Genomic DNA, 21,297 nt, shown 5'->3' on the forward strand with positions numbered 1-21,297 from the left:
GAAACAAAGTGTTTTATTTGAAGAGTTCAGAAAATCTCGGCTTTAGGTTCCTGCAACTCTGGAGTTGTTTAGCGCCCTCCTTATAAAGAAGGTGATGAACTTTAGTTAGCACTGCAAGGAACCACACGCAGAACGCTTAAGAATCCTCATGTCCTTGGCGAAAAACGGATTATCAAACAGGGACTTCAAAGGCAGGGAGGGACAAATAATCCCCTTCAGATACGTCACCCCATCCCACACTCCAAAGGAATGAATCATAATGGAGTTAGTAATGTGTAGCCTGTGCAAGGAGGGATTCAAAGCAGATTGTCCAAAGTCAATGAGTGCCTTTCATGGATTTTTAGTGAAAGCCAAAGAGGAAAATTTGTGGAGTTATCTTTTTTTTTTTTTCCCTAGAGACCTCTTTAATACACTGCTCAAAAAAATAAAGTGAACACTCAAATAACATCCTAGATCTGAATGAATGAAATATTCTCATTGAATACTTTGTTCTGTACAAAGTTGAATGTGCTGACAAAATCATCAATGGAAATCAAATTTATTAACCAATGGAGGCCTAGATTTGGAGTCACCCCCAAAATTAAAGTGGAAAAACACACTACAGGCTCATCCAACTTTGATATAATGTCCTTAAAGCAAATCAAAATGAGGCTCAGTATTGTGTGTGGCCTCCACATGCCTGTATGACCTCCCTACAATGCCTGGGCATGCTCCTGATGAGGTTGCAGATGGTCTCCTGTGGGATCTCCTCCCAGACCTGAACTAAAGCATCCACCAACTCCTGGACAGTCTGTGGTGCAACGTGGATGGAGCGAGACCTGATGTCCCAGATGTGCTCAATCGGATTCAGGTCTGGGGAACGGGCGGGCCAGTCCATAGCTTCAATGCCTTCATCTTGCAGGAACTGCTGACACACTCCAGCCACATGAGGTCTGGCATTCTCCTGCATTAGGATGAAGCCAGGGCCAATCGCACCAGCATATGGTCTCACAAGGGGTCTGAGGATCTCATCTCGGTACCTAATGGCAGTCAGACTACCTCTGGCGAGCACATGGAGGGCTGTGCGGCCCTCCAAAGAAATGCCACCTCACACCATTACTGACCCATTGCCAAACCGGTCATGCTGAAGGCTGTTGCAGGCAGCAGATCGCTCTCCACGACGTCTCCAGACTCTGTCACGTCTGTCACATGTGCTCAGTGTGAACCTGCTTTCATCTGTGAAGAGAACAGGGCGCCAGTGGCGACTTTGCCAATCATAGAATGGTAGAGTTGGAGGGGACCTCCTGGGTCATCTGGTCCAACCCCCTGCTCAAAGCAGGATTCACTAAATCATCTCAGACAGATATCTGTCCAGCCTCTGTTTGAAGACGTCCATTGAAGGGGAACTCACCACCTCTTGTGGCAGCCTGTTCCACTCATTGATCACCCTCACTGTGAAAAAGTTTTTTCTAATACAGTTATATGAAAAAGTTTGGGCACCCCTATTAATCTTTAGCTTATTTTATAAAAATTGGTGTTTTTGCAACAGCTATTTCAGTTTGATATGTGTAATAACTGTTGGACACAGTAATGTTTCTGCCTTGAAATGAGGTTTATTGTACTAACAGAAAATGTGCAATCTGCATTCAAACAAAATTTGACAGGTGCATAAGTATGGGCACCTCACCAGAAAAGTGACATTAATATTTAGTAGATCCTCCTTTTGCAAAAATAACAGCCTCTAGTCGCTTCCTGTAGCTTTTAATGAGTTCCTGGATCCTGGATGAAGGTATTTTTGACCATTACTCTTTACAAAACAATTCTGGTTCAGTTAAGTTTGATGGTCGCCGAACATGGACAGCCCTTTTCAAATGATCCCACAGATGTTCAATGATATTCAGGTCTGGGGACTGGGATGGCCATTCCAGAACATTGTAATTGTTCCTCTGCATGAATGCCTGAGTAGATTTGGAGCGGTGTTTTGGATCATTGTCTTGCTGAAAGATCCATCCCCTGCGTAACTTCAACTTTATCACTGATTCTTGAACATTATTGTCAAGAATCTGCTGATACTGAGTGGAATCCATGCGTCCCTCAACTTTAACAAGATTCCCGGTGCCGGCATTGGCCACACAGCCCCAAAGCATGATGGAACCTCCACCAAATTTTACTGTGGGTAGCAAGTGCTTTTCTTGGAATGCTGTGTTTTTTTGCCACCATGCATAACGCCTTCTTGTATGACCAAACAACTCAATCTTGGTTTCATCAGTCCACAGGACCTTCTTCCAAAAAGAAATTGGCTTCTCCAAATGTGCTTTTGCATACCTCAGCCAACTCTGTTTGTGGCGTGCTTGCAGAAACGGCTTCTTTCGCATCACTCTCCCCTACAGCTTCTCCTTGTGCAAAGTGCGTTTTATAGTTCACCTCCAGAGAGCTGCAGCATCAACTTGCTGCAGATGGTGTCACTGTGCATCAGTCGTCTGAGGATTGTCCTTGACTGATCTCACCATTCTTCTTCTCTGCCTTTCTGATGTTTTTCTTGGCCTGCCACTTCTGGCCTTAACAATAACTGTCCCTGTGTTCTTCCATTTCCTTACTATGTTCCTCACAGTGGAAACTGACAGGTTAAATCTCTGAGACAGCTTTTTGTATCCTTCCCCTGAACAACTATGTTGAATAATCTTTGTTTTCAGATCATTTGACAGTTGTTTTGAGGAGCCCATGATGCCACTCTTCAGAGGAGATTCAAACAGGAGAACAACTTGCAAGTGGCCACTTTAAGTAGCTTTTCTCATGATTGCATACACCTGGCTATGAAGTTCAAAGCTCAATGAGATAACAAAACCAAAAAAAGTGCTTTAGTAAGTCAGTAAAAACTAGGTAGGAGTATTTAAAACAAGAAAATGATAAGGGTGCCCATACTTATGCACCTGTCAAATTTTGTTTGAATGCAGATTGCACATTTTCTGTTAGTACAATAAACCTCATTTCAAGGCAGAAACATTACTGTGTCCAACAGTTATTACATATATCAAGCTGAAATAGCTGTTGCAAAAACACCAATTTTTATAAAACATTAAGCTTAAGATTAATAGGGGTGCCCAAACTTTTTCATATAACTGTATGTAATCTGTGTCTCCTCCCATTCAGTTTCATCCCATTGCTTCTAGTCTTTCCTTGTGCAAATGAGAATAAAGATGATCCTTCTACAATGTGACATCCCTTGAGATTATTTGTAGACAGCTATTAAGTCTCTTCTCAGTCTTCTTTTTTGCAAGCTAAACATTCCCAAATTCTGTAACCGTTCCTCATAGGACATGGTTTGCAGACCGGTCACCATTCTGGTCGCTCTTGTCTGAACTTGCTCCAGTTTGTCGATGTCTTTTTTAAAATGTGGTGCCCAAAACTGGACGCAGTATTCCAGATGAGGTCTGACCAAAGAGGAGTAAAGTCCGATAATGACTTCACGTGATCTAGACTGTATGCTTCTGTTAATACATCCCAGAATTGTATTTGCCTTTTTTGCTGCTGCATCACACTGTTGACTCATGTTCAGTCTATGATCTATTAGTATACCTAAGTCTTTTTCACATGTACTGTTGCTTAGCTCTATTCCTCCCATTTTGTATATGTTTTTTTCATTTTTATTGCCCAGATGTAGTACTTTGCATTTTTCCCTGTTAAAAACCATACTGTTAGTTACTGCCCACTGCTCCAGTTTATTTAGATCTTTTTGAATCCTCTCTCTCTCTTCTCTAGTATTAGCTATCCCTCCTAGCTTTGTGTCATCAGCAAATTTAATCAGTTTACCCTCAATCACTTCATCTAAATCATTGATAAAGATGTTGAACAATACAGGTCCCAGGACAGAGCCCTGTGGTACCCCACTTGAGACATTCATCCAACTGGATGTGAAGCCATTTACGACCACTCTTTGAGTCCGATCACTAAGCCAGTTATGAATCCACCTAACAGTTGCCTTGTCCATTCCATACTTGGTAATTTTTTCAATAAGGATGGTGTGAGATACTTTGTCAAATGCTTTGCTAAAGTCAAGATATACTATATCTACAGCATTTCCCTGATCCACCCAGTCAGTGATTCTGTCATAGAAAGAAATTAAGTTAGTCTGACATGACTTGTTAGTTACAAACCCATGCTGACTCTGGTTAATCACTTCATTCTTATCCAGGTACTTACATACATGTTGTTTAATAATTTGTTCAAAGATCTTTCCTGGTATAGAAGTCAGACTCACCGGCCTATAGTTCCCTGGGTCCACCTTCTTCCCCTTTTTTGAAGATAGGAACAACATTTGCTCTTCTCCAGTCTTCTGGGACTTCTCCTGTTCTCCAAGAATTTTCAAAGATTATGGAGAGTGGTTCTAAAATTTCTTCTACGATCTCCTTCAGTACTCTGGGGTGTAATTCATCTGGACCTGGAGACTTGAACTCATTTATGTTAGCTAAATATTCCCTCACAATCTCTCTGTTTACAGATAACTTGGATTCTTCTATTCCTTTAATAGGACAGTGAAGATCAGTTGATGTTACATTTTCTTTCTGAGAGAAAACAGATGGAAAATAGGAATTAAAAAGTTCGGCCTTCTCAACATCCTTTCTTACCATTTCACCATTGGTAAGAAAGGATGTTGAGAAGGCCTGGTTGAGAAGAATCCTGGTGTTCTGTGGCAAATGCCAAGCGTCCTTCTCGGTGTTGGGCTGTGAGCACAACCCCCATCTGTGGACTTCGGGCCCTCATACCACCCTCATGGAGTCGGTTTCTAACCGCTTGTGCAGACACACATGCACATTTGTGGCCTGCTGGAGGTCATTTTGCAGGGCTCTGGCAGTGCTCCTCCTATTCCTCCTTGCACAAAGGTGGAGGTAGCGGTCCTGCTGCTGGGTTGTTGCCCTTCTACGGCCCCCTCCACGTCTCCTGGTGTACTGGCCTGTCTCCTGGTAGAGCCTCCAGCCTCTGGACACTATACTGACAGACACAGCAAACCTTCTTGCCACAGCTCGCATTGATGTGCCATCCTGGATGAGCTGCACTACCTGAGCAACTTCTGTGGGTTGTAGAGTCCGTCTCATGCTACCACGAGTGTGAAAGCACAACCAACATTCAAAAGTGACCAAAACATCAGCCAGAAAGCATTGATACTGAGATGTGGTCTGTTGTCCCCACCTGCAGAAGCACTCTTTTATTGAGTGTGTCTTGATAATTGCCAATAATTTCCATCTATTGTCTATTCCATTTGCACAACAGCATGTGAAATGGATTGTCAATCAGTGTTGCTTCCTAAGTGGACAGTTTGATTTCACAGAAGTTTGATTTACATTCTGTTGTTTAAGTGTTCCCTTTATTTTTTTGAGCAGTGTACATAGGACTCTAATGAAGACCTTATGAGCTTCCCAATGAGAGATTGTGGAGGAGGCAAAAGAGCTGTTAAGGTGAAAATGTTCCTTGAGAAGTGCCTCAAGTAATATTGTCACTTCCTTGCAAGATGGCATTGAGTTGTTGAGACACCAGTTTGAACCTGTCGGCTTCAGTAAGAGTGCTCAGCATGATACTGTGGTGGGGCTGTGATCCGACCAGGGTACTGAGAGTATAGATGTCAATATTTCATTGAGTAGAAAATCTGTCTAAATAAAAATGTGATCAAGGCGTGCAAAGAGTTGGTGAGGAGCAGACGAGTGAGTATAATCTTGGGTAGTCTGGTGGACTTCTTTCAAGGTGTCCAGCTAGTGATCGTGAGAAAGGAGCCAATTTAATTGAAACCAGGGAGTTAAAGGAAGGTAGATTGTCCTGACCCATAGATCCTATCTACATGAGGATCAATAATTAAATTTGAGTCATTGCAAAAGAGGACCATGCCTTGTTTCACAGAGTCAATCAGCGAGAAGAATAAAGTCAAGAACTGAAGCTGTCTTGTGTTGGGAGTGTAATAAGAGGCAATAGATAATGGAACATCTTGATTAGTCCCAATCAGGATGCGGTAGTGGCCATCCAGGTCAATTGTAGGGGACTGGAGGAGAAATGGAGTAGAACGCTTGGTTAAATAAATGTATACTTTGATGAAACAGACTTTTATGGATGTGACAATACCAAATACGTTTATTTTAAATATCTTTATTTTTAACGGGGGAAAGGCAAGATACATATTTTTAGGTTTCGGAATTTAAAAGATTATTTTAAACTTTTTTTTTTTTACTTTTTCTCTTTAGTTCTCATAGGGGGCATGCATCTGCAGTTGTCTGATCATTTGTTCTTTATACTGCTTTACTGTGTTACACAGCCAGCAACTGCCTGGTATGGTCGGGCTCAGCTAGTGAGACTGCTCCATACATGGGGACGCGACGTGCACCAATCATGTACAGCATATTAAGCAGTAAAAATCCTGACGACACTCAGATGAAACATTGATATCCATTTTTTGGCCAAACCCATTCACTAGAATGAAGTATTTTAGTTCGCAAATCGGATCAAATATGGATCTGTCTCAATTTTTTTTTCTTTTGCTGACAATATTTTAGACCCAAATATACAGGTGTTACTGAAGTTTTAGGGAGATGAATTGCAGTACCAGGGAATGGACACTTCATAGTGTAATGAGTGACTTGACCTGTGCTCTTCTAGCTTTGTACAGTAGTGGCATCCGGCCCCCAGCAAAGCTGATAACAGCTGATCAATGGCTAAGACTGGTGGTGGACCCCTACTTTTGAAGACTTATCCTGTGACCTATCACAAACCCAATAAATTTAAAACTTTCATTTCATCAATCGGAATGATTAACATTACAAGATCAGGAAACAATTTTTTTCATTCGAAGCAAAACTGTCATTAGAATGTTCTTGTGTTTTACACAGGAGTTAACACAAAATTGCCTTTTAATAGCTAAATTAAGTGCAAATTTATTTAAATAAAAATATATTGAAGTCAACAAGTTCCTATAGAATCCTAGTCCAAGCATGTAGATATGATCCTGTGTCAATATATAACTGAAAAGACCAAAGGGCTTTTCTTTTTTAAAGACCTTTTGCCTTCCTGTTTTTGATACAAATAGTGATCTGGTTGGCATTTGGCCCAGATCGTCTCATATTTTTCTTATGTTGCACAAATGAATTAACTAACTCAGACCCTGTATCAGTTGTTGAATCTGAGATTTCTTCTGAGGTATGGCCAGACGTTTCATATTAATTGTTCGCATCAGTAAAACTAACTCACGTGCCCCGTTTTTATTCCTCTGATTTATACAACTTCCAGGTTGTATTGACTCAAGTTTAGATTTGAGGAGTTTTTCTTTCCCACAAATGTGATTGGTCAGGTGGATATTCTGTTTCGTGTCTCTCTTTAAATTTGCCACATTTTATTTTCCTGAATACGATCCCAACCTTGATGACATCCGTAATCTTTTCACTGAGGATTGTCTGATGTTTTCAAAATAACATGGTCATGCTTACCATCTGTCAGACTCCTTCGGTTTTTTTGTGCTAGATCCGGAAGCAAAAAGCACATTGGATGTCACAGGACTTCTGAAGCCAGTTATCCTGTTATTGGCTACAGCAGTCAGGTGACTGGAACAATGCGTCATCAGATGTTTCTCTGGTGATGGGCTTTTCCAGTTGTCTGACTGCTGCAGCCAATCACCCAGTCACAAACTTCAGCAATTCTGTAACATCTAGAAGGCACTATCATTGCTCCAGGTGTTGTTCTCTTCCACACCCCTGGGATTGGCAAAAAGTGACTAAGGCTCTTGCTTGTTATCGTTGAACACTGTGATTTGTCCTGATGAAGAAGTGTGGAACTTTGGAACGCGTAGACAAACCGCATTCCTGGATTTCTCTTTCCTTGTCCATTATCTTTTACCGGCAGTGCAGATTTAACCCATTCACTCTATTTTGTGATGTTTTCCAAAACTGTGGGTCTGCAGCAGCCTTGAGCTTCTACAGTGGTTGTGGTTACAGAACCATACTAGATGAGCACCATTGCACAGAATCTCCCCATTTTTACCCACATAAGAGTGCATTTACTGAACATACATTTCAGTAGGGCAACATTTCGGATTTTACAAACATTTTTCATGCTGTTATAAAGTATTCTAATTTACTGAGATAATGACTTTTGTGTTTTCATTGGCTGTAAGCCATAATCATCAACATTAACAAAAATAAACACTTGAAATAGATCACTCTGTTTGTAATGACTCTATGTAATATATGAGTTTCACTTTTTGTATTGAAGAACTGAAATAAATTAAATTTTTAAGGATATTCTAATTATGTGAGAATCACCTGTAATTTCAATATATTCAAATTAAATTCTGTAAATTTTACATGCTTACATAGGTTGAAAAAAAGAAGCGGGTCCATGAAGTTCAACCTTTCTCTACTGGTTATACATTCTCTATGGTTCAATTATTTATAACCCACAATGCCATTTGATTTGAAAAAGTTAGCCCTTTATAAATGTTGATATTGTATCTGCCATTTCTACTTATTGTGGTCGGGCATTCCACAGTCTCTGTCTGCTTCAATGTGAATAACCCTTTCCTATTTAAATACCAAAATCACCTTTCCTTTGCGACACTCAGATAAGTCTTTGTGCTTTTGAGCGGACTACCTGGATAAGTCTTTGTGCTTTTGAGCAGACCATCTGGTCTGAGAAAAAAATCGGTCATGTGAACTATTCCATAGACTACGGTATATTTGGTACAAGTGCTCTCCGTGAAAAAAATAGATAACATTCGTACAACAAATACTGATGTCTGAATGAGCCCTTACTCTGATATTCCTGCAGGGCTGTGAAGTTGGAGTCGGTGTCCATTTTGGTGGAGTCGGTGTAAAATGGACCGACTCCGACTCCTAAAATATATAATAAATTGGGTACAGTAGTTCAATGCGGTTTGTGGGGAATATTTTTCATAAGAATTTGGGAAAGTTATGAAATGTCCTATAAATGTCTGTCCTATTCCTGATCTAAGGGTCTAGACTTTTAGCTGAGATGAATCTGTGCTACAGTAAATTTATCACTTAAATATGAGCCATGTATGAGGGAGTTGGAGTCGGTGCATTGGAAATTGAGGAGTCGGAGGTTTGGCTTACCGACTCCACAGCCCTGTATTCCTGTGCAGGTACAGTCGAACCCTTTATTCTTGGACCCATTGTTAGTAGTTAGGTGGATGTTCTCCTGATATTTTTCTTTTGTACACAACTAGAATTTTTTAATAGATATAGGTTGTTCTTATCTTGCACATAATGTTCATTGATAACAATTTGTTTCTGTGTATATATTAGTAACTGATGATCATGTGATTGGTCACATAAAAAGGAAATTTGTGTTTTTAAGTTGGTATGATTTTAACCTCAAAATTTTAACCAGAAACCTTAGCTGCTGGAATTTTCTGCACATGAATATCCAGTTTAGTGGAAAATTCTGAGCACGAAAGTCCTCACGCCTCTTGCATTAAAGTTTGCTTGATAACTCTTGGTTTGTAGAGACTCCTTATTGGCTTTGATGCAGCCACACATAGACCAGCAGTTCAGCACTTCCATAAAATTCAACTTTATTGTAGATCAATCCATTGAAACAGGGGTTCACAATCTGCAGTCGAAAGGCAACATGTGGCCCACTATGCCATTCAGTGCTGACCTCAACCATCTGGTCACTGAAATGCATACTTGTGTGTGGCTTTTTGCATATAGTTTTCATAACAAAGAAAAGAGGGGTGGGGACAGTCATCTCGGTGTCCCAAATAAATTTGTGGACAATGGGGTCCCTTGACCTCTCTTTTTTACTCCAGAAGATGTATTTGAGTTTTACATGTGGCTTGTTGTTCTCTACAGTATATTGTAGTTTATGGCATTTAAGTTTACAATGGGGGAGAGCCACATTCACGCATGGCCTTACCCTCTCCTAGGTGCTAACTGAGAGTAAATTATTCCCTTAGGTGCAGGTTCTACTTTCTGAACTGCTATCAGGCATTTATGGCATATAATTTTGACATGCTGAAAATATCTAAGATACTAATACCTAATTAATTTTACCCCTAAAAGTTTTACTGCAGCCTTTGTGAGTGATACAGCATGACAATGTAATGCTCAGACCAGGAAAGGTTGTGCACCCCGCATTAAAAGCTAATACACAGAGTCACTGATTGGTGTAAAAAAACATTCCAATATGAGACGCGTTTCAAACTATGTTAGTTCTTTGTCACAGCATATCAGTCAATCAATAGCACTGAATATCAAGCATTAATGGATTCATAGACCATAAAGCTTGGAATTCATAGATGTGCTAGACTGCTGATATATATATGTTATGAAAGTTGTGATACTACAGGGCCCCATCCATGATAGCTGCATAGTTCACCCGATCTTTCAAGGTGGCAGCTATTTCTTTGGACTTCATACACTGAAGCGCTCGTTCTACCTGGCACTCCTGTCTTTTATTCTCTATGACAGGGCTGCTGCCAGACTTCTCTGTTAGGGGCTTTTTTCAACGAGAACAAAAGGATCGACACATCTTACTCCAGTAGGCGCTTCATCAAGACTGGGGTGTAAAATGACAGTTTTAATGAATCAGAGCCTAAGTGTTTGTGATATGCTAGTAGAGAATGATAGGGTGAAAAGCTGGAATGACAATAAGCGCAATAGGGTCAATACTTGGTCGAGGCTCCTTTGGCATCAATACTGCATCAATGCGGCGTGGCATCGAGGCGATCAGCCTGTGGCACTGCTGAGGTGTTCTGGAAGCCAAGTTGCTTTGATAGCAGCCCTCAGCTTGTCTGCATTGTTGGGTCTGGTGTCTCTCATCTTCCTCTTGACAATACCCCATAGATTCTCTATGGGGTTAAGGTCAAGCGAGTTTGCTGGCCAATCAAGCACAGTGATACTGATTGTTTTTAAACCAGGTATTGGTACTTTTGGCAGTGTGGACAGGTGCCAAGTCCTACTGGAGAATGAAATTTCCATCTCCAAAAAGCTTGTCGGCAGAGGGAAGCATGAAGTGCTCTAAAATTTCCTGGTAGACGGCTGCGCTGACTTTGGTCTTAATAGAACACAGTGGACCTCCACCAGCAAATGAAATGGCTCCCCAAACCATAACCGATTGTGGAAACTTCACACTAGACCTCAAGCAGCTTGGATTGTGTGCCTCTCCAGACTCTGGGACTTTGATTTCCAAATAAAAATTGGAACTCTGGGACCTTGTGGAGTATGTCAATGACTGCCTTCTGGACATCTGTCAAGTCAGCAGTCTTCCCCATGATTGTGGAGCCTACTGAAACAGACTAAGGGACCTTTTTAAACTCTTAGGAAGCCTTTGCAGGTGTTTTTTTAATTATTTTAATTTACTGAGATAATGACTTTTGTGTTTTCATTGGCTTTAAGCCATAACCATCAACATTAACAGATCACTCTGTTTGTAATGACTCTATATAATATGAGTTTCGCTTTTTTTATTGAAGAACTGAAATAAATTAACTTTTTGATGATATTCTAATTTAGTGAGATGCACCTGTAGTTAATGAAAAACAATATAGAAAATCACAGTAACATGAGCTATTGGTGCTTATAATATATACAGAACACAGGGCACACATTTTGAGTAAACAGAAATTTAAAACAGAAATAATTTATTCAATGAACAGTCTGGTTAAATACACAACAAAAATATATGTCGCCTGGCCAAAAACCACAAATGAAAAATGATAGTAAAGGAACTTTGATCATGTTTGGGAAGACAACAGATATCTATCAGCCCATAGGTGGCTGAATTACATTCATCCTTTGAGATTTACCAGGCATGACACCTTCAAAAGACATGAAGTCTAAAGGCTTCTCTCAGCTGTACAGCAGGGTTGGATGACTTTACCGAGCTGCAAGATACCTGTTGGTCAATAATAGCTTTGTGTGTCTCCAATTCCAGGTCCTGGTTTTAATAACCATGAACAAAGTTGTGTGGAACACAGGCAGCTTTGATGACCATGTCACTTGTGACCTAATCCATCTGTAATGCACCAGTGAAGACCCTCCACTTATCAGGACTCCAAAGATGCACTCCACAAACCATCGTGCAGGATGGATCATTTGGGTAAACACTTTTCTCTGGGCACCCAAACTCCTATGAAGGTATGGGTGTAGAAATTTCTGCAACAATGGAAAATCCTCATCCGATACCATAACATATGGGACTAGGTGTGTTTTACCAGGAAACGTTTGGTGAGGAGGAAATGACACCTGGTCTAACAGTACTGTGGGACCAAATTCTGAGGAAAGTAGCACCTGGGAAGCCCCAATACTGCCATAGGAACCAACTTTGATAGCAACAAAATAGTACTTCTTGTAGTTAAAAAATGTGATCCTGATCGTGGTAACTGCTGCTCACAACGCCTATAAGGTTGGGAAAATTGGCTACAGATTGAATGCCTGCTGCCACCTGCAACCGAATCTCCTGGGTTGGTAGAGCATCACAATCAGTTGTAAATACTGCTCAGATCCTATGCCATGTACTCTGAACAAGATGGGAGAATCAACTCTGGTCTATTGGCCAGGTCAGTAATCTGTGACCACTGGTTGGAAGGACTGTGAATCTTCTTACCTCCCAGCATTCCCAGCTCTTCTTTTCATCAGCCAGGTTGGCGTGACATCATGATCGCGGCATGACTCAAACACACAACATCGCACTGACCCGTCAAGTCAAAAGAAGGGGAAAATTTTGATGGAAGTATCCATATAATCATTTGGTGTACAGATTATATAGTATGATTTTAGGGGAATTTAGGGCCTCCATGTAATTTGTGTGGTTGCAATATGTGGCATTTTGCCTCTACAAATAATGTGCAAAAAAGTTCATGCTTTTCAACCAATTCAACCTACAAATTATAATAAATTACCAATATAGATATTTGGTGGCTATCGCAGACAATGATAACCTAGAAAATATTTGAATAACCACTCGAAAATAATTAGAAAACTAGTTTTATCTGAGATATAGTATTAACATTCTTAAAAGTGGGAGGCAACACAGAACAAAAATTCAGATAAGGGGCAACATTCATGGACAGAATAAAGTCTGTATATCGTAAGGGTTATGCACTGAAAACCGGATATCATAGGAGACCTCTAGATAAAGGGTATATATAACATGGAACAGTAAGTGCAGGATGAGGTGATGTGGAAAAACAAGCAACATCTCATGCTAAATAAATGAAATACCATAAATCATTTTTTCACTAAAATAATAGCAGCATCAATGTAAGCATACCATGTGTATGGTTAGACTGACCAGAGAGTAGAAACCCCCAAAACTCCAATGCACGTTTCGCCTTGGCTTCCTCAAGGGCTCCTGTATGTCCCACCACATTGCCAGCCATAATGCCCATTACGATATGATATGCTTTATTGATCCCAAGGGGAATTACAGTATCACAGCAACAGAACATAGACATCAATTACAACATAACAGTAGAATTTTTCAGGTATAATATAATAATCTTTACTTTTATATAGCGCTAACATATTCCACAGGGCTTTACATACATTATTGTCGCTGTCCCCATCAGGGCTCACAATCTAGATTCCCTATCAGTATGTCTTTTTGGAGTGTGGGAGGAAACCCATGCAAACACGGGGAGAACATACAAACTCCTTGCAGATGTTGTCCTTGGTGGGATTTGAACCCAGGACCCCAGCGCTGCAAGGCTGCAGTGCTAACCACTGCACCACTGTGCTACCCCTCACATTCCTATTCATGACCGGTCAGTACGATATACAATTAGAACGCCAATAATACACTTGCCACTACGGACTGGTAGAACATTTCTAACATTTTGCTGCAAACATTGAACAACTTTAGTTTCCGTGGAAAGTACAGTTTGCTCATCCCCTTTTTGTAAATCATCTCCGTATGGCAGCTCCAGTCCAGTTTGCTGTCCAAGTGGACCCCCAAATATTTATAACTCTCGACCTGCTCCACTTCCTGACCAGCAATAGTGACAGGTGAACAGTCCATCTTTCTCCTGCTATACACTGTGTTCCAAATTATTATGCAAATAATATTTTCTCAGATTTTCCCAAATTACCTATATGAATTGCACTCATTGTAATTTTCCAGTCAAATAACTATTAGAGCACAATTGAAAGGTCTTTGTACAAACTGCCTATGATAACAGTATATTTTTTAAAAAATAAAAAACTCAAACTGCACTCAAAATGCATGTTCCAAATTATTATGCACAGCAGAGTTTTCAACCTTTTCATTTTAATAAAGAACAAAAAAATGGTCATTTTTGAAATTATAAGCATTAGCAGGTTATTACAAACTGAAATCAAACAGTTTTCAACTCAAAACTTTATTCTAGGTGATGTTACATTTGCACATAGGACCCCTTGTTCGAAAGGAGCTTCTGAACTCTCTTGTCCATTGAATTTGTCAGGTTTTGGATGGTTTCTGCTTTAATTGTTTTGCATGAGGACAGAATACCCTCCCAGAGCTGTTGCTTAGATGTGAACTGCCTCCTGCCATCATAGACACTCCTTTTTATGATGCTCCAGAGGTTCTCAATGGGGTTGAGGTCAGGGGAGCATGGGTGCCACACCATAAGTTTGTCCCCTTTTATGCCTATAGCAGCCAGAGATGCAGATGTGTTATGTGCAGCATGAGACGGGGCATTATCATGCATGAAAATGATCTTGCTGCGGAATACACGGTTCTTCTTCTTGAACCATGGCAGGAAGTGCTGTTTGAGAAACTCAACATACATTATGGAGTTCATCTTTACCCCTTCAGGGATCCTAAAAGGGCCGACAATCTCTCTCCCCATGATTCCAGCCCAAAACATTACTCCACCTCCTCCTTGTTAGCGCCGTAGCCGTGTTTGCATGAGGTGTTCATCAACCAGCCATCCTCCACTCCATCCATCTGGACCATCGAGATCATTTCATGCATGATAATGCCCCGTCTCATGCTGCAAGCACTAATCTTTCTAAGAAATTGATAGCATGCGATGTTAAGGCTACAGGGCAATGGTCGTTTAGGGATGTTGGGAAAGTAGTCTTGGGAAGCGGAATGAGACAGGAGGTCTTACATAACATCGGTACCCTCTGTGATTGTAGGCTCAAGGAAAACAGGTACTATAAGACAGGACACAGGTGATTTGCACACACTTTAAGGATACGTGGACTGAGTCAATCTGGCCCTGCTGCTTTACCTATTTTCAGTTTCCTAACCTGTCTCCTCGCATCATTTTGGGAGACTCTGAAATCAGTTTGTTCATCCCCCAATATCAATGTTGCTGATCGTTTCCTAGCTTCATTCCCCCTCCCTGTTGGTTCTGCGCATGTATTGCTTAATCTGTTAAAAAGCTCATTCTGCCGTAATCTTATACTTACAAAATCTGAAAATACATCCTGTAAATACATTCTAGATCACAGCTCTACTCCATGTTCAACATACACGCTCAGCTCGGCTCTATAGTACACAAGCTCCACTAAGTACACCTTGTACATGCGCGGCTCCGCTCCATACACCTCGTACACGCGCGCCTCCGCTCCGTACGCCTCTGCTCCGTACGCCTCGCACACGCGCGCCTCCGCTCCGTACACCTCGTACACACGCGGCTCCGCTCCGTACACCTCATACACGCGCGGCTCTGCTCCGTACACCTCGTACACACACGGCTCCGCTCCGTACGCCTCGTACACACGCGGCTCTGCTCCGTACACCTCGTACACACGCGGCTCCGCTCCGTACACCTCGTACACACGCGGCTCTGCTCCGTACACCTCGTACACACGCGGCTCCGCTCCGTACACCTCGTACACACGGCTCCGCTCCGTACACCTCGTACACACGCGGCTCTGCTCCGTACACCTCGTACACACGCGGCTCTGCTCCGTACACCTCGTACACACACGGCTCCGCTCCGTACACCTCGTACACGCGTGGCTCCTCTCCGTACACCTCGTACACACGCGGCTCCGCTCCGTACACCTCGTACACGCGCGGCTCCGCTCCGTACACCTCGTACACACGCGGCTCTGCTACATCCACACTGTAAACCCCTCCTGACCCCACACATAACCTTCACCTCATCCAGCACCATGACAACCAGCACAGCAGAGTCCTGCATCCACTGAGGCCCCTGATCATGTGACCCCTGACTCCTCCCCTCCTGTGACCTCATCACAGGTCCTGTGCGCACAGAACAGCCATATATGTGGTGGCGGCTCTGCAGGTGGAGGTATGTGGAGAAATTTAGCATTTATTTCCATGTTTCCTGTGGTGTCTTATGAGTTGCTCCTTGTATGAGACAAGTTGTATTTTGGCCACATATCGCTTGTTGTATGAACCATTTTTATGGGACTGTAATGAAATAACGAGTAATTTTGCCTTTTTTTGTATCTGTAATTTACACCATTTAGCGTGCTACATAAGTCTCCTGTTACCTCTCTTCTAGTCTGCACAATTACATCTATGCTAAATATTTAATTATTTTCACGTCACTGTTCTTTTTTATATACCTGTTACTATTGCAGTGACTCCATAGATGCCCACACGTTTTAGCAGTTTTATAGAATATCACTTTTTGTGAAAAATGTAGAGTTGAAAATATGAATTTGAAGTGAATCAATTTTTTGTCAAAGTTTTAGGAATTTGCTGAACTTGGAGAATTCGTACAAAAAGCAGTTCGCTAAATTGGCCACTGAGTCGACCATGAAGTCTTCTCCAATATGCCTAACAGCTATTACATCACTTGGTATATCACAGCCAATCAGGAGAGACTATTATAACCTATATAAAAACAGAGACAAGGCTATGTTTTCATTAAAGGGAATCTGTCACCACTTTGGAGTTATCAGACCTCTACTATGGGCATACAGGGTAAAGAACAGTAAATCTATACATACCTGTATGGCCCATAGCAGAGGTCTGATTGCAGAGAAAAGCGATTTAATCAATTCTGTTTTGTACAGGCTTGGCGTCCAGGGGACGTCAAGCAATCCCTGCCTATGTGCTTATTATTCCCCCAAATCCCCGCCTATATGCTTAATTATCATATTCTCCCCTCCCCTGCACGTCACAGGGCCCTCTGACAGGCCTTGTGATGTACACTGTGCTCCCTGACCTCCCAGGCATGCGCAAAGTGCCACTCACATGAAGCGCGCTTTGCTTCATCCCGGCTCCGTCTGCCTGTGCATTGCGCAGCAGGTTTCTATTGCCCAGCCGCCAGGGAATCACTGTCACTTCCCGGCGCCTGCGCAATAGAACCCTGCGGCGCAGTGCACAGAGAGACGGGCCGGGAGGAAGCAAAGTGCACTCTATACGCATGCCCGGGAAGTTAGGGCCCTGTGACGTGTAGGGGAGGGGGGGAATATGATAATTATGCATATAGGCGGGGATTTGGGGGAATAATAAGCACATAGGCGGGGATTGCTTGGCGTCCCCCGGACGCCAAGCCTGTACAAGTCAGGATTGATTAAAGCGCTTTTCTCTGCAATCAAACCTCTACTATGGGCCATGCAGGTATATATAGATTTACTTTTCTATACCCTGTATGCCCATAGTAGAGGTCTGATAACTCCAAAGTGGTGACAGATTCCCTTGAAAGGGGTTGGATAGAGTCTCAATAGATCTCAAAGTGTTATATTCATTATTTAAGGGCAATTGAAGGCCTTCCAGCACTTCTGATTCACAGTGATTTGATTCAGGCAAGCTGGCGAATTCAAATGTAAAAGTTTTTTGTTTTTTTTTACTTTTAATCCGAGTGGCAGAGGAGGAATTTGCTGAAACCATGTAGGCATACAAGCATGGCCTGGGGGCCCTTTGGGAGGGCCTTGACTCCCAAGGTAACTTTGCTATTTACCTGCCAACACACAAGTGAGACCTTACCCACCCAACAAAAACCTTTCTAGACTGTATGGAGCCACTGAACATGCGAAAGCCATAATTTTCCCTCCCTTAGGGTGCTTTCACATTGCAGTTATCTTCACGTTCGTGGGTCCCGTCGGGTCTTGCGTCCGAACCCTCCCACAAAACGGGATTCGAACATAAGCGCAGTCTGGGCCATAGACTATAATGGTGCCGGCAGAGTGAACGTCCGCTCTGTATTGCAGCATTTTCAAGCATATATTCTACTGGAGGTGGAAACTCAGACACAGTAGAAAGCATCTTTAATGTCTCCAGTACTCGTATATTTTTCATGGGATCCTTTCTGATTTTATATCGGCTCAACTTCTCCCCATTCAGGTCTCTAAAATATCAGATCCTCTCAGTGGAGATCTTCTATATAAGAGGATTTTTTTGGCTGACCCATCAAGGATGGATAGGGACTGGGACAAGATGGCAGAGAGGATATTACACCTCACCCTAGAGATCCTCTTCAGGCTTACTGGAGAGGTGAGAGATTCTGATGATGTCACATTACATCATTCTTATCTATGGGAAGAACAGATGGACAGAACTGGAGAGGTGAGGACTCTGGAAATGTCTGTACTGAGATTTATTAATGTGTCTCTCCATAACCAGGATTACTCAGTAGTGAAGAAGACCTCTAGTGAGCCCTGTCAGGCCCCTGTGTCTGAGGGATGGGGAAGACCCCTGAGCCCAACCACGGGGCCTCCACCTCACCACCTGATACTTGAGGACATCAATGACCAGAAGATCCTAGAACTCGCCTACCAGATGATTGAGTTGCTGACTGATGAGGTGACTGCTGGGAATGCTGGGACATTATACAGTAACACTATGAAGGGATTGGGGGGATGACGGTATCATTGTATGTGTCAGGTTCCTATAAGGTGTCAGGATGTCACAGTCCATTTCTCCATGGAGGAGTGGGAGTATTTAGAAGGACACAAAGATCTGTACAAGGACGTCATGATGGAGGTTCCCCAGCCCCTCACATCACCAGGTAATAGACAGGACTAAATACACATGGCCTATAATTATCTGTATGTAAATAATGAATTCAGTCCCTGTATGTGTTTCCTCCAGTTCTATCCAGTAAGAGGACAACACCAGAGAGATGTCCCCGTCCTCTTCTTCCACAGGACTGTAAACAAGAAAATCCCAATGTTCCTCAGGATCATCAGGTAGATGGAGAGAAGGTGTCATGAGATCTCCATTTTTATGTGTAGACGGTTGTGAAGGTCTCGTGTTCAGTCTTGTTTTATCAACCAGTATTATGTGTTGAATACTTGTGTAATAAGATTGGAGGAGATGGCAGGATTACAGCTGATCATAGATGTGACTTCTCCATCTTTCTGTGACATTTACAATATTTGTTTCAGGGTGAAGATCTGACCCATATTAATGCTACAGAGACATATGTGATTGGTGATGAGTGGTGTAAAGAGGAGATTCCTACATATAACTACCCAGGTGAGTAGTAACCACTAAACGCAGAGAAGTCACCAGCTGCAGTGATTTTACACTGTGTTGTTTTTCTGTATTTAGGTGTATGTTTTCCCTCCTTCTGCCAAAATAGTAATTAACCATTTCCTGACATTGTTAGTATATATACGGAGCTGCGTTCGCGTAAACCACCGTGCATATACTTCCTCACGATCGCGTGGGCTCACTGAGCGCCGCCGCAATCGAGTGCGGTTGTCAGCTCTATATATTATATTAGAACTGACATCCTGCAGCAACGCCCATGATTAGTACTAGCACCGATTGCTTGCGTTTAACCCCTCTGATGCCTCTGTCAATAGTGATAGAAACATTGAGGGGCATCACAGATGGGGGGGGGTTCCATCTCTACTCCCATTGGCATAATGCGATTGCGATCCCGTTGTGCCGATGGCTGCGTGGTAACCCAGGGAGGGTGGCCTGTAAGTTCCTGCTCTGAGCAGAAGCTGACACGCCTCTTTCTTGCTTGTGAGAGGCTGAGCTAATGAGTATTACATCAGCGATCAGGGCAGGGAGAGTTGATGTTCCATAGTGGGACAAGGTAAAAGAAAAAAGTTTCAAAAAATTGTAAAACTAAAAAGAAACAAACCCCCCCCCCCCACAAAATAAAGAACCAATGAAAGAAAAAATATTAATCCAATAAATACATTTATTTATATAAAAATAAACAAAAAAAAGTACACATATTTGGTATTGTTGCGTCCGAAACGACCCAACCTATAAAACTGTCCCACTAGTTAACCTCTTCAATGAACAACGTAAAAAAATGAAAACAAGGCAAAAAACAATGCTTTATCATACCACAGAACAAAAAGTGGAACAAAACGTGATCAAAAAGATGAAGGTAAGTAAAAAGGTATCTCTGAAAACTTCATTTTGTCCTGAAAAAAACAAGCCACCATACAGCTCCTTCAGTGGAAAAATAAAAAAGCTACAGCTCTCAGAATAAAGCGATGCAAAAATAATTATTTTTTCTATAAAATAGTTTTTATTGTGTTAAAACACCAAAATATAAAAATTGATTTATCGCTGTAATCATACTAACACAAAGAATAAAGCTGTCTTATCATTTTTACCACTCGTGGAACGGCATAAAAAATAACTAAAATCAATTCCTGAATTTCTGGTTTTTGTTCATTCCTGTCTCCCAAAATCAGAATACAAAGCTATCAAAAAATGTCATGTGCCAAATGGTACCAATAAAAACGTCATCTCGTCTCGCAGAAAACAAGGCATCACATGACTCTGTTGGCCAAAATATGGAAAAATTATTGCTATCAAAATATGACGATGCAAAAACCTAGTTTTCGCAAAAAAAAAATAGTCTCAGTGTATGACAGTAGCCAAACATTAAAAAAAAACTCTATATATCTGGTATCGCTGTAATCGTACCATCCCGAAGAATAAAGTCGTCTAATCACTTTATACCGCATGAGAAATTCTTACAAAATAAAACCAATTCTTGACCTGCTGTTGATTTGTTCATTCTGCCTCCTAAAGATTGCAGTAAGGCTTTGCTCACATTTATCCTGTGCTCCACGCTGAGCTCTTACACCGGGTTTCCGTGTAAATTTCTGAAATACGTGATTCAGACGGACCCCCGACTAAAGATTCCCTATAGTCAGGCAGATGGGGACACTGAATACCGTTGGACCTGTGATCTGGCAGAGTCCGTCTTTTTAGGCGTGCGTAAAAGCGTGGTCAGCCACAGTTTTGTGCACTTCTGAAAAGAAGGACACTGCTGAACAGAGGCCAGGCTGAGACCAGAGTAATTCTGCTGCTATAGGGAATGGATCTCTCAGGGATTTCATCGAAATCGCGTTACTCTGACATTTAGATGGAAACCCCAAAGTAAGTACTCAGCATAGAGAGCAGGATAATTGTGATTTCAAACGTTATGTAAAA

The 21,297-nt window shown here is 41.9% G+C and overlaps 1 protein-coding gene across 1 annotated transcript in view; it reads left to right on the forward strand.

The window, feature by feature from the left end:
- The window catches only part of LOC141271414 (uncharacterized), a 69,814-nt gene that overhangs the window by 37,587 nt on the left and 10,930 nt on the right, over positions 1-21,297 (forward strand). Inside the window, exons 9-14 of the mRNA XM_073681496.1 lie at positions 16,169-16,222; positions 18,229-18,378; positions 18,508-18,687; positions 18,769-18,892; positions 18,976-19,073; positions 19,272-19,362. Coding sequence (XP_073537597.1) covers positions 16,169-16,222; positions 18,229-18,378; positions 18,508-18,687; positions 18,769-18,892; positions 18,976-19,073; positions 19,272-19,362 — 697 coding nt within the window. The remainder of the gene's footprint in view (positions 1-16,168; positions 16,223-18,228; positions 18,379-18,507; positions 18,688-18,768; positions 18,893-18,975; positions 19,074-19,271; positions 19,363-21,297) is intronic.

This window comes from Phyllobates terribilis, unplaced genomic scaffold (genome assembly GCF_046119375.1).
Source record: "Phyllobates terribilis strain yellow unplaced genomic scaffold, ASM4611937v1 Scaffold_5__5_contigs__length_657084704, whole genome shotgun sequence".
NCBI classification, from domain to species: Eukaryota; Metazoa; Chordata; class Amphibia; order Anura; family Dendrobatidae; genus Phyllobates; species Phyllobates terribilis.